General features: G+C 41.1%; 2 protein-coding genes across 2 annotated transcripts; both read left to right on the plus strand.

The window, feature by feature from the left end:
* Positions 1–4,568: 4,568 nt before the first annotated feature.
* On the plus strand, positions 4,569–10,840 carry LOC131367103 (short transient receptor potential channel 7-like). The gene is made up of 12 exons (XM_058412328.1): positions 4,569–4,738; positions 5,853–6,609; positions 7,628–7,813; positions 7,886–8,050; positions 8,274–8,490; positions 8,587–8,820; positions 8,900–9,164; positions 9,248–9,443; positions 9,520–9,738; positions 9,826–9,903; positions 10,001–10,076; positions 10,185–10,840. The coding sequence occupies exons 1-12, from the start codon at positions 4,569–4,571 to the stop codon at positions 10,322–10,324; spliced, it is 2,703 nt and encodes a 900-aa protein (XP_058268311.1). The 3' UTR covers positions 10,325–10,840.
* A 582-nt stretch (positions 10,841–11,422) lies between these two features.
* Positions 11,423–17,751, plus strand: LOC131367214 (eukaryotic peptide chain release factor subunit 1-like). Its single transcript, XM_058412501.1, has 11 exons — positions 11,423–11,572; positions 12,074–12,174; positions 12,713–12,888; positions 13,137–13,276; positions 14,042–14,180; positions 14,270–14,460; positions 14,545–14,674; positions 14,922–15,095; positions 15,253–15,317; positions 15,951–16,098; positions 16,660–17,751. Exons 2-11 carry the CDS (start codon positions 12,089–12,091, stop codon positions 16,740–16,742), a joined length of 1,332 nt encoding a protein of 443 aa, XP_058268484.1. The 5' UTR covers positions 11,423–11,572; positions 12,074–12,088; the 3' UTR covers positions 16,743–17,751.
* The last annotated feature ends 1,067 nt before the right edge of the window (positions 17,752–18,818 follow it).

The raw sequence follows: 18,818 nt of genomic DNA on the forward strand, positions 1-18,818 counted from the left end.
ACTGGCATGTTTTTTTTTTTTGATAGTGTGAGGAATGCAGAGAACCCAGAGGAAACCTACACATCCATCTGGAGAACATGTAAAACTCCACACAAGATCAAACCCAGTAGATTTGAGGAAGCAACACTACCTGTCACACCGCCAGCATTTACAGTAGAAATGTGAGATGTCTCTAAAAAAGCTCGCGTTTGAGAATGACATTTAATTTCAGCTCAGCCTATACAAACACAGACTAGATATACACCCTGCTCCCTTTCACACTCATACTACTTAAACGTAGGCAGAGAAATGATTTCAGAAACATTAAACTGCAGTTTAGTTCTGATAAAGTGAGAAAAAAAATAATTAGCACATAAAGTTGATGTTCTTGATCTTTAGATTTTAGATTTACATTTTACTTTTCTCTCCTTTTAAGGAAATAATAATATAAAAGAAATGCCACTCAATAAAAAAAAGGATTTCCCCTAATAGAATTCAATTAACTTTTATTACTGTACAAACACACACAGAAAAAGCAATATTCAGCATGGACTATATTACTGGGTGTGGTCTGTCTTTACAAGCTGGATCAGTGTATGTATGTGTGTGTGTGTGCACACCCATATATGAGCTGGATCAGTGTGTGTGTGTGTGCTCATGTATGAGCTGAATCAGTGTATGTTTGTGTGTGTGTGTGTGCACACCCATATATAGAGCTGGATCAGTGTGTGTGTATGTGTGTTTGTGTGTGTGTGTGTGCTCATGTATGAGCTGGACCAGTTTGTGTGTATGTACGTGTGTGCACATGCAACCATGTACAGTAAGGGAAAAAATTATTTGATCCCCTGCTGATTTTGTACGTTTGCCCACTGACAAAGAAATGACCAGTCTGTAATTTTAATGGTAGGTGTATTTGAACAGTGAGAGACAGAATAACAACAAAAAAAATCCAGAAAAACGCATTTCAGAAAAGTTCTACATTGATTGGCATTTTAATGAGTGAAATAAGTATTTGATCCCCTATCAGTCAGAACGATTTCTGGCTCCCAGGTGTCTTTTATACAGGTAAGGAGCTGAGATTACAGTAGGAGCACTCTCGGGGAGTGCTCTTAATCTCAGCTCGTTACCTGTATGAAAGACACCTGTCCACAGAAGGAAGCAATCAATCAGATTCCAAACTCTCCATCATGGCCAAGACCAAAGAGCTGTCCATGGATGTCAGGGACAAGATTGTAGACCTACACAAGGCTGGAATGAGCTACAAGACCATCGCCAAGCAGCTTGGTGAGAAGGTGACAACAGTTGGTGCGATTATTCCCAAATGGAAGAAACACAAAAGGACTGTCAATCTTCCTCGGTCTGGGGCTCCATGCAAGATCTCACCTCATGGAGTTTCAATGATCATGAGAACGGCGAGGAATCAGCCCAGAATTACACTGGAGGATTTTGTCAATGATCTCAAGGCAGCTGGGACCATAGTCACCAAGATAACAATTGGTAACACCCTACACCATGAAAGACTGAAATCCAGTAGCATCCGCAAGGTCCCCCTGCTAAAGAAAGCACATGTACAGGCTCATCTGAAGTTTGCCAGTGAACATCTGAATGATTCACAGGAGAACTGGGTGAAAGTGTTGTGGTCAAATGAGACCAAAATCCAGTTCTTTGGCATCAACTCAACTCGCCGTGTTTGGAGGAGGAGGAATGCTGCCTATGACTCCAAGAAGACCATCCCCACCGTCAAACATGGAGGTGGAAACATTATGCTTTGGGGGTGTTTTTCTGCTAAGGGGACAGGACAACCGCACCGCATCAAAGGGACGATGGACGGAGCCATGTACCGTCAAATCTTGAGTGAGAACCTCCTTCCCTCAGCCAGGGCATTGAAAATGGGTCATCTCTGGACATTAATCCCATAGAAAATCTGTGGAGGGAGCTGAAGGTTCGAGTTGCCAAACGTCAGCCACGAAACCTTAATGACTTGGAGAGGATCTGCAAAGAGGAGTGGGCCCAAATTCCTTGAGATGTGAGATGTGTGCAAACCAAGTACTAAGTCATGTTTTGCAAAGGGGTCAAATACTTATTTCACTCAATAAAATGCAAATCAATGTAGAACTTTTCTGAAATGCGTTTTTCTGGATTTTTTTGTTGTTATTCTGTCTCTCACTGTTCAGATAAACCTACCATTAAAATTACAGACTGGTCATTTCTTTGTCAGTGGGCAAACGTACAAAATCAGCAGGGGATCAAATAACTTGTTCCCTCACTGTATAAGCTAGATCAGTGTGTGTACATATATATGATCTGAGCTTGATCTGTGTGTGTATGTGTGTGTGTGTGCCCATATATGGGATATATCACTGTGTGTGTACAGATGTATAAGCTTGATCACTGTGCTCTGTGTATGTGCTCAATGTATGTGCTCAGTGTATGTGTGTGTGTGTGTGTTTATGTGTGTGTATACCCATGTACGAGCTGGATCTGTGTGTGTACAGATGTATGAGCTGGATCAGTGTGTGTGTTTGTGTGTATACCCATGTACGAGCTGGATCCATGTGTGTATACCCATCTGTGAGTTTGATCAGTGTGCTTTGTGTAAGTGGTGTGTGTGTGTGTATGGCTGTGTGGGTGGTACAGGCAATATTAAATCAGCCATTGATGGGATTATTGTAGATTATTGTCCAGAGACAGTCTGAGTTTGTAAAACACGTACACACTCCTCTGTGTCCAGGTCAAAGCCATTTGTTCGGCAGTAAACCTACAGACCAATAAAATACAATTCAATATCTACAGTAACATGTGGCCTATTAAACCATCACCACGTGATAACGTTAGTCTGTAAATGTATTTTTAAAAAAAAACAAACTGTGAGTGATGTGTTTCCAGAACTTTGTCCTGGCCTTGTCATGGCCTTTGTCCTGGCCTTGGTCATGACGATAATGTTTATTTCTTTAACTCTTATGATTTCTTTCTAGCTATAATGAGTGCTTCTATGCATTTATTTGTGTAAATTAATGACATTTAATCTCAGTAAAGTTCATTTCAGTTCCAGGATACAACACTAGGAAATGTGGAAAAGTTTAAGGGTGGGGTCAATACTTAAGCAAGTGTGGTCTCTATCAGCAGTAGAATTTTTTTCATGGTTTAAATCACCTATATAAATTGAATTCTACACTAGTGTGTCTGTAAGAAACAGGCATGAATCTGTGTTTGAAGTGGATGAAGGTACAGAGGCAGGTGAGTTCCTGCTGCTGATTTAACAGTCGGGTTGCTTTCATCATGCAGCACCTGAAACATTTTTAACGGGTGAGGAGCTGATGGAGGCTGACAGAGTAATGCAATTAGTGGCGCTCGTCTGATCTTTGTAACTTGTAAGAACATGCAACATGATTAACAACATTTTCATCAAAGAAGTCAAGGAAAAAAAATTCTCTTTGGACTCTGCGAATCCTTCTGCCTATCGGACATGGCAGTTAGATTTTTTTAGGATAATAAATAAACAAACAAACGTATAACCTGGTACTGGCTTTGATGTAATGGATGTTCTGCTGGTTATTTGAAGAGATGGTATAAATCTGTGTTTTTGTGAACAGCTGCATGGAGATTTAAAGGATCTGAAACAAACTGTGATGGGATTAACAGACTCAGATGGATGAGAGAAGCAGGTGGAGGTGAAGTGTGGTTGAGTGTGTGTGTGTGTGTGTCTGTGTGTGCAACATATCAAATCTTAAGGCGGATGAACCGCAGCAGCAGAAGACCACATCGGGTTCCTCTTCTGTCAGTCAAAAGCAGGAATCTGAGACTACAGTGCAGACAGGATCACTGAAACTGGACAGCTGAAGATTAGGAAAAGAGCAGGTGATGCCCAAGCCTCTCAGTGACATGGTCCAAGTCACTTGTCCAGATCACATTTTCACCCCATCGTTATGCATGATTAACTGAAGCTCTCGCATGACTTTATATATTGTGCTGCTGTCATATGATTGGCTGAAAATTTTATGAATGAGCAGGGGAGTAGGTGTTCCTATTAAAGTGGCCCATGCGTATAAAGACAAATATTATATTATATTATATTATATTATATTATATTATATTATATTATATTATATTATATTATATTATATTAAACAAACATAGACATTATCTGAAATCTTTTAAATGAATAAAATATTAAATAATAGAATTCATCTGCACATTGTTTTTTGTTTGTTTTTTTGCGTAACAAATAAATAAGTTTAAACAAAAGTCTATTTTAATAGAATAAATTTACGGCAAGCAACGTCGATAAAGTCCCACTGAACAAACTTCCCGGGGTTGCCAGATTGGGTGGGTTCACCCCACTTTGAGAAGAAAGCCGGTGCTTATGTAACGAATGTAATTAAGCTTTAATTAAGTTTTAAATTCGGTCTGGTTGCAGCTTATATAACGGAAATGCCCATGAAAGCCAGCAGTTCACCCTGACAACCACCTGATCGACCCGTGCGCTTCACTGATCGGTGTCCCGCACTAAATCCACCCGCAACCTTCATCCATCCTCCTCCTCCTCCTTTCCCCCCTCCTCCCGCGCGCGCTCTTTAGAAGCAGAGACTATGTCGCGTGGATGCTCGGAGCTCCAAACGGCGCGAGGCAGACCGGAGTTGCTTCTCCTCCACGCGCTTCCGTTAAGCGGACAGGTCGAGTTCGAGTGCAGTGACTGCGGTGATCACCTGCCGGTTCACCCGGTTCATCCTCACGCGCACTTTCCAGATACACATCACACGTGAGTTGTCATCATCATCATCATCATTATTATTATTAGTAGTAGTAGTAGTAATAGTTTTAGAAGTAGTGGTAGTCTGAGTTGGTTCAAGTGCAGACTGAATGTGCACCACTGACGTAGGAGAAGCCTGAAGGGCACTTGTTCTCCACTGGAAGGGCAGTTTATCACCTTTTCACGCACAGAGTTCCACCCTAGAGGGCATTTCATCACGTGTTTTTCTATTTAAATTCTAATTATTCTGAGATTCATCAAATGTTTAATCAGCCTATTGTGCACTGGCATGATGCTCAACTGGTTTAATTTATTTTTAACCAATGTGGTTAATTAATACACTTGTTTGTACAGATGTCTATATATAATATAATATAATATAATATAATATAATATAATATAATATAATATAATATAATATAATATAATATAATATAATATAATATAATATAATATAATATAATATAGGCTGCACGGTGGCTTGGTGGTTAGCACGTTCACCTCACACCTCCAGTGTCCTGTGTGTGTGGAGTTTGCATGTTCTCCCCATGCTTGGTGGGTTCCCTCCGGGTGCTCCGGTTTCCTCCCACAGTCCAAAGACATGCTTCTAGTCTCTAAATTGCCCGTAGTGTGTGATTGAATGAGAGTGTGTGTGTGCCCTGCGATGGGTTGGCACTCTGTCCAGGGTTTATCCTGCCTTGATGCCCGATGACGCCTGAGATAGGCACAAGCCCCCCGTGACCCGAGTATACATCGGATAAGTGGTACAGACGATGAAATGAATTGAAATAATATAATATAATATCCTAAAGGGCTTTTCACACAACAGGTCACATGTTTAATCAGGTGTTAAGTGGAAATCTCCTTATTTACATGAAATGATATTATACAGCTCAGAAATCCCTGCCATGATGATTGCAAAACTGTGATTTCATTGATCACTTCGAACATGATCCTTGCACAGCAAGCTCTAAAGGTGAGAACATGGAGGCAGGTGGGTTGTGAGTTCATCTCTCCATCTCAGGTACACTCAATAGGGTTTCCCTCCAGTAGCTCTGATATGTTAGCTCCAGATATGTTACATGTCCAGCATCAGGAGCTCTCCTCTGACTTTGGTGTGTAGGTTTGAAGCCATGCAGCGCAGACACACGACACTGAGGGAGAAAGGTCGCAGGGGGCCAGCGTACATGTTCAGCGAGCGTGATACAAGTCTCACAGCCGAAGAGGAGCGCTTCCTGGATGCTGCTGAGTATGGAAACATCCCGGTTGTCCGGAAGATGCTTGAAGACTCTGAGACGCTCAATGTGAACTGTGTGGACTACATGGGCCAGAATGCTCTGCAGCTCGCCGTGGCCAACGAGCACCTGGAAGTGACTGAGCTGCTCCTGAAGAAGGAAGGTTTAGCCCGGGTGGGTGATGCCCTGCTCCTGGCTATCAGTAAAGGCTACGTGCGCATTGTGGAGGCCATTTTGGCACATCCGGCTTTTGAAGGTGGCCTTCGCTTTGCCCCGAGTATCTTAGAGCGGGAACAAAAAAATGAAGACGACGACTTCTACGCATACGATGAGGACGGAACACGTTTCTCACGTGATGTGACGCCCGTGATCCTGGCTGCACAGTGTCAGGAGTATGAGATCATACACACCCTGCTGGTCAAAGGTGCACGCATCGAAAAGCCTCACGATCACTTCTGCAAGTGCGCCGAGTGTGCCGAGAAGCAGAGGCAAGACTCCTTCAGCCATTCGCGCTCACGCATAAATGCCTACAAAGGCCTGGCGAGCGCCGCCTACCTCTGCCTGTCCAGTGAAGATCCGGTGCTGACTGCTTTGGAGCTCAGTAACGAGCTTGCGCAACTTGCCAACGTCGAAACCGAGTTTAAGGTGAGAGAGGACTGTTCTCTGTGGTACTTTAAATGAGTCTGTATCAAAATTTCTGTGTGTCATTGATGATGTGATGAAGTATACTGTCAGGAGAGGTTGATTAAAGGAGTCTCCAGTGTCAGAGAAAAAGAGAGGCAGAGAGTAGAAGAAGAGAGTCAGTTGAGGGAAGGCATCCTTAAATTCATTTAAAAAATGTAGTTGTTGATAAACTGCTGTCCTTAATTATTTTCCTATACCAGCATGCCACAGAGTGCTTTATTCCTTACCAGTGCTCTGTGACTTTTTGCAAGAGGTGCTGTTTTTATCACGTTATTAAATAATGCAGCGGTAATTCCGACCTCCTAGAGAGGCTTAATGGAATTTCAAAGGAACCACTGCATTTTAATCTGTTTTCCAGACAGCTATCTTATTGGATTATTTCAGGGAAAGGTTAAAGGTTTTGTTAAAAGGTTGTTCCGCTTCACTTCACTTTCTCTTTTGCACGGATGAAGATAAAGATCTTGTCGTGAAGTCACGAGTCGTGTATTAAAACAAAGGATCTGATTGCAGGCTCTTGCTCTCTGAATTAGATTTCAGTTGTCTAACACGTTGTTTGCTGGGTGAACAAGTCTGTGTTAGAAATCACTGTTTCTAAGAAACACTCCTCGCTGATCCTCATGGCTTGATTGTCGGCTTCTCTTATTGATTGCGTGAGCGGTTTGTTGAAGTGTATATTGACAGGAGCATGTAATCACACTGTTGTTATTCCCTAATCGCTGGGCTCCGAGCTCATTCTTTCACATGGATCAATAGCATTGTATATCACTGTATTTTTTATTTTTCATAGCATATAATAAGGTCAGAGTAAAAAAAGATCAGACAAAATAAGAGCAGAACGATTCAATGGGAATAAAGCCAGACAGTGAGGAGGAGAATTAAAGAAGGACAGGGTACAAGATCAGTTACTAAGAATGAAACGAGAGGATGGTGAACATGGTATAAAATCATGAGAACATTTTGTGCTCGTGTTTCTCTGTAGAACGACTACAGAAAGCTGTCCATGCAGTGTAAAGACTTTGTGGTCGGAGTGCTGGATTTGTGTCGAAACACTGAGGAGGTGGAAGCCATTCTGAATGGAAACGTGGACCATAACCTGCCCCAGAGTGACCACAGCAGACCTAGCCTGAGCCGGGTAAAACTGGCCATCAAGTTTGAGGTCAAAAAGGTACAGACAAACTAATTTACTTTGCACTGATTCTGTTAAATTCAATACGCAGTAAACCATATTTCTGTGCAGTTTGTTGCTCATCCGAACTGTCAGCAGCAGCTCCTGACACTGTGGTATGAGAATCTGTCGGGTTTAAGACAGCAGTCTATTGGAGTGAAATGTTTAATGGTTCTTGGGGTAATGGTCACTCTGCCGTTCTTGGCCATTGCATACTGGATCATGCCATACAGCAAGGTACGATCCAAGCACACAACATTTTATACCTCAGGTTCTGTTAAGTTCATTTTATACAACGTAGATGTTCCTGGATGTTCCACAACATTAAATACTACAAAAAATATGTGATGTGTCATACTTCTGATATATCCAATCATCCTGGCTTAAGCACATGATATAACTAAAGGCTGATGTAAAGCACAATTTGTTTTATTGTTTTATTTTTTACTTTTCTGGAAAGCTGGGTCAGGTTCTCCGCAGTCCATTCATGAAATTTGTGGCCCATGCAGTGTCCTTCACCATTTTCCTATGCTTGCTGGTGCTCAACGCCTCTGATCGCTTCGATGGAGTCAAAAATTTGCCCAATGAAACGATCACTGATCATCCACGGCAGGTTTTCCGGGTCAAAACCACCCGCTTTTCCTGGACTGAGATGCTAATTATGAAATGGGTGCTTGGTTAGTATCTCATGAAGATCTGGAGAGAAATCTGGTTACTGAATGCATTTATGTTTTTGGGAAGCTAATTAATGATGTCTGGCTCTGGCTGTTCAGGAATGATCTGGTCAGAGTGTAAAGAGATTTGGGAAGATGGGTTACGTGAGTACATCATGCAACTCTGGAACATTTTGGACTTCGGGATGCTGTCTATCTTCGTGGCGTCGTTCACGGCGAGGTTCATGGCATTTCTGCAGGCCTCTCACGCACAGCTGTATGTAGACCTGTACGTGACGAGCTCGGACCTGAGCAATGTCTCGCTTCCTGATGAAGTGGCTTACTTCACTTACGGTAAAATTATCCTACACTGTGCAGTTAAAGGTTCTCCAGCATGATGACTTGGCGTAAAAACGTTCTACATTTTTTTCAGCAAGGAACCGCTGGCTTCCATCTGACCCCCAGATCATCTCTGAAGGTCTCTACTCCATTGCTGTGGTCCTAAGTTTCTCACGCATCGCCTACATCCTGCCGGCCAACGAGAGCTTTGGACCTTTACAGATCTCCCTGGGCCGCACCGTGAAGGACATTTTTAAGTTCATGGTCATCTTCATCATGGTCTTCCTTGCCTTCATGATTGGCATGTTCAATCTGTACTCCTACTACCTGGGTGCCAAGTATAACCCTGCCTTCACCACGTAAGTCTTCAGAGCTCTGGGCAAAGCCATATCTGTTATGCGAAATACTGATAGCTATGGTGTGTGTGTGTTTCTTCACACAGGGTAGAAGAAAGCTTCAAGACACTGTTCTGGTCCATCTTTGGTTTGAGTGAGGTGATCTCTGTGGTGTTGAAGTACGATCATAAGTTCATTGAGAACATCGGCTACGTCCTGTATGGTGTTTACAATGTCACGATGGTGATTGTGCTGCTCAACATGCTGATCGCCATGATGAACCACTCCTATCAGGAGATCGAGGTAACCTCTAAGTCCACTGTTATTTCTCAAAGATCTTCAGTATTGTTGTGTAATCCGGCGATTTTGCTGTAAACAGGAGGACGCGGACGTTGAGTGGAAGTTTGCCCGTGCTAAGCTCTGGCTCTCGTACTTCGATGAAGGCAGGACTCTTCCTCCTCCTTTCAATCTGGTGCCCAGTCCAAAGTCTTTCTATTACATGGGCCTACGCACAAGATCTTGCCTCGTCAGGCTATGCAAAGCTAAAGGTTCTCATGGAACCCAGCAAGACGTGGACATTCCAAATTCTCGATCTAAGGTTGGTATCTGAATGGTCCCGTCCGAAACTCTGAGATTGTTTTAAATAATGAAATCACGTTTTTGAGATGATTGTTTTCTTTGTCAGCTGCACAGGTATCGACTGTGCCTCACTCAAGATGAATATGCAATGAGAAATTCTATCAAACATCCAACCAGATACCAGGTATGAGCTTATTTTTGACATCAGACACACAATCATTTTATGTTCTCTCATCACTGGCATTAAATCAGCTCTTATTCTTTATTAATCGAATCCACAGAAGATCATGAAGCGTCTCATTAAGCGATACGTCCTGAAGGCCCAAACTGACAGCGAAAATGACGAGGTCAATGAGGGTAAGCCCAATATCCCAAACACAGCTTACATTCATCAGCATGCATTTTAAGACGTTAAGCAGTTTTATTAATTGTTTGGTTTTGCTTGCTGTATGTGGGACTCACCAGGTGAGCTGAAGGAGATAAAGCAGGACATCTCCAGCCTACGCTATGAGCTTCTGGAGGAAAAATCTCAGGTCACGGCAGAACTCGCCGATCTCATCCAACAGCTGGGTGATAAACTCAGTAAATCGACCAAGAAACCCTGAAGAAAAGTAGTTTCTACCTATGAACGCTTAAGAACCTTCAGCCAAAGGAGCCGTGAGGAACCTTCAACCAAGAAAATGTAGCTAATTGAAAGAAATTTCAATGAACATCACTAACTATACATTTACAGTATGTAACTGGCTCTCAGTTGCATATATTTCTACAAAACTTCATGAAAGAATTAAAGAATTTATGGAAGTAGAAGAATGAGGGAAAATTTGGAAGATTATTAGCGCTCGTATAAGTGTGTGCTCTTAAGCCTGATATTATGCAGTTTCTATCCATATGCTGTTGGATCGTTTGTTCATGATTTTGAAAAAAGGCCTAATTTTCATGACCTGCTATAATCCAGTACCAATGAGCCCGATGTTTTCCCAAGTTACATTTCACAGGGTGACCTGAATAATTTCTGTTATTGCTGATTATCTTTTATTGAATACTTGCAATAAAACCGATTTTTCTAGTATTTAGATATTCAACAGTATTTTGAAAGATAAAAATATATTTGCATTCTTTGAGTTGATGAAATGTACATTTCCATGTGTTAATTAATTATTATTATTACTGTTGTTGTTGTCAATACTACTACTACTAATAATAATAATAAACACGCAAATATTAATTTATTAATAATAAATGTTATAAAAATAATTAATAAATAACATTATTATTTATTATTATTATTAATAATAATAATAATAATAATAATAATAATAATAATAATAATATGTATTGTACAACTTAACATACTTTTAATAAAGAAATACATTTTACCAACATATGGACTTTTTAATGTTTTTTAATGTAAAATGTAACCCCTTTTGATTGCAGCACAGATTCAATTATTATAAAAATAATTATCATGATAAGTTTGTTTTATTTTTTGGCATTGTTCTAGTTTTTAGTTCACATTGTTCACAGCTTTCACCCCCGGAACTCAAACCATTTACCTCAGTGATATCTGAGGTATTTTGCTAATCTCGCGCTGCGCAACGGCAAAGAAATGACAAGCAGTGAAACCCCTATTGGTCCACTATGGTGACAGACAACCGAATTATCCAATAAACGATCAGGATACGATGACTAACGGTGACGTGTCGAGGAAGTCATATACAGAGATAATATAGAGTCATAAGCCCCTCCCTTTAGCCCCCCCACGCTACCCGCCGCACGTGAATCTCTAGTGAGCCTCCACGCGCAGCGAGAACAAACCGGCTGCTAACGGCCCAAACGTCACAGGAACTCAGCCTGTAAGTGTTCTTACACAAGTTTGTATCTGACTAGACGTATTACATATTAAAAATTTATTTTTTAACAAATATATTAGAGACACATGCTAATGCTATTATTACTCTCAGGAAATGAAGGCGCTAGCTGTTACGCTAAGCTATTCTGTATTGGTAGGCTTAACTGCCTCGCTTAGATATGTTGTTATAACGCTCTTCCGTGTGTTATTACATCGTTATTACGTGTTTAATGTTCTTTAACTAAATCGCGTTACTGCTTGCTGTCTGCCTCCTAACTTCAAAAGTGCGTTTTTGACTATTTTTCCACACCGCTTATCGAGTAATAGACACGCCCCAATGTCATGATTGGTGGATCAGCAACCGTCACGTAACACGTGAAAAGAGCGTACTGACCAATCGGAGCACAGCAACATGGCGGGGGCGGGGGGGTGTCTCTCTGAGATACGGTGTGATTAAAACACAATAGTGAATAATTCTTTCTTTTTCCACGCTATGTCCTGATAGAACACGGGGGAAAACATGGCGGATGACCCGAGCGCTGCGGACAGGAACGTGGAAATCTGGAAGATAAAGAAGTTGATCAAAAGCCTTGAAGCGGCTAGAGGGTAAGCAGAATGACGGCTTTCTTACTGACTTTACAGATCGAGGGGTTGTTAATAAATGACAGCTGACACGAAGGTGGCCACATGCTCACAGCTAACCTGCTAACAGCTGTAGGATAGACTGGCAGTATGGCAGTGGGATCCACAACACACTCAAATGAACCACCCAATGCCATGATCAACACCCAATGCCATGATCAACACCCAATGCCATGATCAACACCCAATGCCATTTAAAATAGTGCAGAATATAGTGTAAAAAGTGGTTGTTTCATCAAACTCAAGATCAGTTAGGGACATGCTGTAATAGAAAAAATAATCAACAGATTAATTAATTATTAATTTGTTTATTAATTCATTCATTAATAATCAGCAGAGTTACTGTTACACCTCCAAACTGGAATATTTTCCAATAACAACATGCAGTATAGTGTTTTTTCCTCTTACACCACTACAGTTACAATTTGTTAAAGACCGATGAGCCAAAATAACAGCATGTGTATTTGATTAACAGTGTTGTGATTTGTGTGTGTTTCGGCAGGAATGGCACCAGTATGATCTCCCTCATCATCCCCCCGAAGGACCAGATCTCCCGGGTGGCTAAGATGCTGGCGGACGAATTCGGCACGGCGTCCAACATTAAGAGCAGAGTGAACCGACTGTCCGTGCTGGGAGCCATCACTTCAGTACAGCAGAGACTCAAACTCTACAACAAGGGTGTGTGTGTGCTTATTACACTTTGCTCACACCAGCAGCGACACAGCATTCATTTTCAATGAGAACTGATGAGTTCCAATGTCAACAACCATTAGCAAAACAAAGGGGGTGGGGCCAGCATCATGACAGAATTTCTTTTCTTTTGTCTTTATACAGATGTATCAATAACGTGTGAACGTGTATGTGGTGTTTTTACACCTGCACACTGTTTATGTCTGTTCTCACTTTATGCTGGTGTACTGTTACAGTGCCCCCCAATGGCCTGGTGGTGTACTGCGGAACCATCATGACAGAGGAGGGCAAAGAGAAGAAAGTCAACATTGACTTTGAGCCGTTCAAGCCGATCAACACGTCCCTGTATTTATGCGACAACAAATTTCACACAGAGGTGAGAGAGAGAGAGAGAGTGCTAAAGAGACAAACAGACAGCTAGAGAGAAACAGAGATACTAATAGACACAGTTAGAGAAACGGATAGAGGCAGAGAGAGAGACACAGAGACAAAAAGACAGACAAAAGGAAGAAAGTGTGAGAAAAATCAGCACACACATCACAGAGTGAGAGAGAGGGAAAGGGGCTGAAAGAGAAAGATAGAGGGTGAGCTAGACAGAGGCAAAAAGAGGGATGTGAATTTAGACTGAGACAAAGAGAGATAGAGGTAAAAAGGGATGTATTGGTGGAGAGACAAAGAGAGATACAGTGATGGAGAGATGCAAAATATACAGAGAAAGAGAGGGAGAATGATACAGAAAGAGATAAACAGAGAGAGAGAGAGAGTAGGATCCGAATTCGAATTTCTTTCTCACTCTCTCTCACCATCACTGTCTCTCTGTCTCTCCATCAATACATTCCTTTTATACCTCTATCTCTCTTTGTCTCAGTCTAAATTCGCATCCCTCTTTTTGCCTCTGTCTAGCTTACCCTCTATCTTTCCTAAGGTTTTTGCTTCTCAGTACACTGTAGTACATTCAGCATCACACAGGTGAGCATGCGGCTACATAAACAAAAGTGAAACACCAAACAACTCACAGGAGTTGGAATAAGAGAGAATTTTACTCATTATTATATTAGATGTTTGCTATGTTTATGCTTTTATGGCCTAGCTGTGATTCCAAGTACCATGATTCACCCTCTGTGCGACTGTCTCACCTCAGGCTCTTACCGCATTGCTCTCGGACGACAGTAAGTTCGGCTTTATCGTGATCGACGGCAGCGGCGCCCTCTTCGGAACACTGCAAGGCAACACCAGGGAGGTTCTGCACAAATTCACAGTGGACCTGCCAAAAAAGCACGGTAAGAAGGGTGTGGAATTCCGTCCGGGTCTGTTTTACAGTCTAAGCCTCAAGTCTTAAGGCTGCTCGGGTTCCTCTCCCCCCTGCCAGGACGAGGAGGTCAGTCTGCCCTGCGATTTGCCCGGCTGAGGATGGAGAAAAGGCACAACTACGTGAGGAAGGTGGCGGAGACGGCCGTGCAGCTCTTTGTCTCCAACGACAAGGTCAACGTTGCCGGGATGGTTCTCGCTGGATCAGCCGACTTTAAAACTGAGCTCAGCCAGTCGGACATGTTCGACCCGGTACGTTCCCTCAGACCCTTCACGTTCTTGTCCCCATCTTGAAATCGGTCGTGTGCGGAGTTTCATAACTGTCTCTCTCTTTAGAGGTTACAAGCCAAGGTGCTGAAACTGGTGGACATTTCTTACGGAGGGGAGAACGGCTTCAATCAGGCGATCGAGCTGTCGGCCGAGGTGCTCTCCAACGTCAAATTCATTCAGGAGAAGAAGCTGATAGGTAAGAAATCCAAAGAAAATGTCACGCCACTATGTGAGTAGTTAAAAGAAGACAAGAAACTCGCTTCTGCTTTCATCTTTAACAGTTTCTATGGGTTGAGTTCTTGGGTACTGAGCGGTCCGGTACCGGCACCTGGTGTCGGGTCTGAAATTGGGATCTGATTGGATATGTAGTTCTTAGGCTCAGAAAACTCTCAAGCTGGATGTTCAAGACTGAATTTGAACAAATATTGTGTGTCGGTTTTTAGGACGCTACTTTGATGAGATCAGTCAGGACACAGGGAAGTACTGTTTCGGAGTCGAGGACACGCTCAAAGCTCTGGAGATGGGAGCTGTGGAGATTCTAATCGTCTACGAGAACTTGGACACCATGCGCTATGTACTACGCTGCCACGGAGCTGAGGGCAATGGGCCTGAAAATGGTACACACAGACACACACAACCTCACACACACATTCTTAATTTTACACATAACATCACATGTATTACATTTAAAATACCTTTATGCCAAAACATTGACATGTAATTATTATATATCTTGTAGTAAAAATATATATGTTAATTTTTTTTCCTCATTAGATGAAAAGACACTGTATTTGACGCCTGAGCAGGAGAAGGATAAGTCTCACTTCACAGACAAAGAGGTCTTTTTTTTTCTTTCAATATATTTAAACAAACATTAGCTGATGATTATTATTATTACTTTTCTCGTTTTATTTATTTATTTATTTATTTAACAAATTTGTCCCTGAATCAAATGGAAAACGTGAATTTTCTTGTTACTAGGAGACAGCAACAGCTACAGAAACATAGCGGTCTCGCCCAATTGGTTGAAGCCTTCTGCAATTTGAGTCCAGATTTTTTTCACTGATCCATGCCGTTACGGTGGTTTTATGATTTAATGTTGTACAGGGAATCCACCGCTGCCATGAACGCCTGCTTTTTCTTCTCTTCTTTCTGTATCCATTGGCTTGATTTCAAAAGAGTGGATTTGCATCTTTAGTAAAGAATTCACAGTGCGATTTTGCCTTGATTAGGAGCTGAGCTCTAATCAGCTCTAATCTCCTGATCGTTTTGTTTGTGGAAACTGCTTTTCTTTTCTTTCAGTATAAATCTTAGGGTTCAGGAGTTCCTCTCAAAAGCCTACGTGATCAGCGTGACGTCCTTATTTCTCTCCGTTTCAATACCTTATGGTATTTTTAATGCAGTTTTTGTTGTTATACTCAGTGTGTGTGTTGAGTGAGTGAGTCAGTGTGGGGTTTTTTTGTGTGTCTCAGACAGGGCAGGAGCACGAGCTCTTAGAGAGCATGCCTCTGCTCGAGTGGTTCGCCAACAACTACAAGAAATTTGGGGCGACGCTGGAGATCGTGACTGACAAAAGCCAGGAGGGCTCACAGTTTGTGAAGGGCTTCGGTGGGATTGGTGGTGAGAGCTAACGCAGAAACCAGCTCGGTGGAATATTAACATCAGCTAAACATGTCGCTTCCTATTCTCGCCAGCTGTCTTTTTTCTCGTTATTCTAAACCTGTTCTAGGAAACTTATCAATGCCTTCTGACCAATCAGAATTGAGACTTCAGCACTTGAGACATAATAACTAAAAGTAAAATTTAAAAAATTATATATACTATCCTCCTTAGATTTAAAGGCATCTTGGTGTAATAAAAAAAAATCAGAAATATAAATTAATCTATTTTTTAAAAAATATATGATTTTAACAGTGAACAGTTTTATTTTCATTTATAATTTCTCTTAAAAGTGAAAATCAGCCCAGATTCCCAGTATTACATTGTTCCTCCCTACTAAAGAACTGACTCATTTATTTATTTGAAACATGACTTTTATCCAAAGTAAATTAAATTGGTGCAGTTCAGGGTTATGTGGGATTTCTAATGGAGATTTTAACATCTGCATGTTTCAGTTACAAGATGGACAGTGACCTGTTTGTTTGTTTTTAACTCAGAACATCGTGTTTGCTCCTTGTGCAGGAATTTTGCGATACAGGGTGGATTTCCAGGGCATGGACTATCAGGAAGAAGATGAGGAGCTGTATGACTTGGATGACTACTAGGTAGTTGTGACTAATGGACGGAGAAATTCCCCTTTACAACTCTGTGGACAAACAAGAAAGGAAAAGACGGTGAATCAGCGACGAAAGGAACGATTTATAAGAGCGACCTTAAACCCTGTGACCGAACGGAGCCGAGTGCGTTTAGCTCGCCGTCACGTCATTAACACGTCACACTGCAACAGTACGGACACGTGAGGAAGTCCTCCGGCCGTGCGCCGTTTCCCAAGCCTACTTTTTTTACTGACTCCTGCTGCTACTTTATGAGTTTGTGGCATTTTTAATATCGTACATGAAAAGCCGAGGGGATTAAGCGTGCACCTCGAGCGTTTGAGCCTCAAGCTCATCGTCCAGCCCTGAGTTTCTTTCATATCTGCTGCGTTTCAACCTCTGAGCCGGTTAAATCTCTGTGAAGGACCATCGCGTAGCTGGATCGCCTCTCCATGCTGCTGAAGACGGATGTTTGTCTCGCTTTAGCCTTTAGTAAATTTCCCAAACTGTCTGAATGCCTAAAATGTTGAAATAGATGAAATACAACTGCGCAGTTCACCCAGTTCTGAACTCGCCCAATGTTTTAATCTGTTATTTGGGTTTTAAGAGCCATGAGCTCATATGCTCTTCACCACAAGCTGGATTAATGACTTTACTCGCACATGAGAACACCAGATCACACTGGAAGCACTAAAAATTGTGCATTTTTCATCTTCCACTTCCTGCCCTTCCACATTCAATCTATCGATGGGCAGATTTGGTTTTTAATAAATAGGAAATGCAACAAAACTGATGTAGGACTTTTATTAGTCTCATTCAGTCTTTATTCTGATACACACTGGGCAGCAGGTAAACCCCATATATAGAGTCTAATGAGAAAATACACACACACACAAAGGATGCTTTGTATTTTAACACGTATTTCCTGTATTTTCTCATCTCCGTGCCTAATCCATCGATATTTTGTATAAAATCATTTGTTACACGAGGTCACAGATATTAAACGTTCTCATCGTTTGCATGTTTTTAGTTTGTCGTCTCTTCATTTCATTCATCACATTCTGATCGGTTTTAACGTTTCAGCACTTAAAATAAAGATTCCTTCTAATTGTAGACACAGAAGGGGAAAGTTACTGAGAAATGATCCTGAGGAGGATGTACTCATATAATATGTGTAAAGTTTAAAATGGGGAAATATCCAGCAGAAAAACAGCCAAAACCCTGACTCTTTTAAAAAAGGAGTATTGTTTAAATTAAATTAAATTAAATTAAATGTTGTTATTAAACAGTTGAAGTAAGTCGCAGCAGATGATGACCTGACATGGTGGAATTAACTACACTGACTGGATGTTTAAAAAGGAAAACAAAATGTGTAACTGATGTACAAGTATAATTCAACTAATACTAGTATAAATATTAGATTTTCTTTTTTAAATATTTTAAATATTAGGCAAACTATTAGGAAATGGACTTTCTTTAAGAAGTGTTTTCTGACTGGGATAATAGAAGCAATAATAATAATAATAATAATAATAATAGCCTTGATGCCCGATGACTCCTGAGATAGGCACAGGCTCCCCGTGACGGTACAGACAATGAAAATGAAATAATAATAATAATAATAATAATAATAATGCTAGTATTATTTTAATAGATGTTATTTACGTTTTAGTTATTTATTAAATATAGATATGTTTCTAACTATAATTAATGAGTCATTATAATTTATTAATTATTAATTAGAATTAATTTTGTGGATTCCTTGGGATTTCCTTCGATTTTTTCCCCCCCTGAATTTATCTCCTAAATAAAAATAAAATATAGTGTTAAATCTAATGTTTTGTTTCTCAGTCATGTCTTTCTAAGTCTAAAAGTTTCACTGCTCATTCCAGCAGAAGTTGAGCAGCTCGGATGAGCAGAAAGTTTCCGAGCAGCAGCTGATCAGATGACTGGTGAAACGTATCGACATTATTAGAAAGAAGTCCAGTTAACATGAGGATGACCGAGAGTCTTCTTCAGTCTGACTGAGGAAGATGCTGGGGAGAAACGTTTCGATTTATTCAATATATTTTTAACAATAAAGAACTG

Source organism: Hemibagrus wyckioides, linkage group LG16 (genome assembly GCF_019097595.1).
Source record: "Hemibagrus wyckioides isolate EC202008001 linkage group LG16, SWU_Hwy_1.0, whole genome shotgun sequence".
NCBI lineage: Eukaryota > Metazoa > Chordata > Actinopteri > Siluriformes > Bagridae > Hemibagrus > Hemibagrus wyckioides.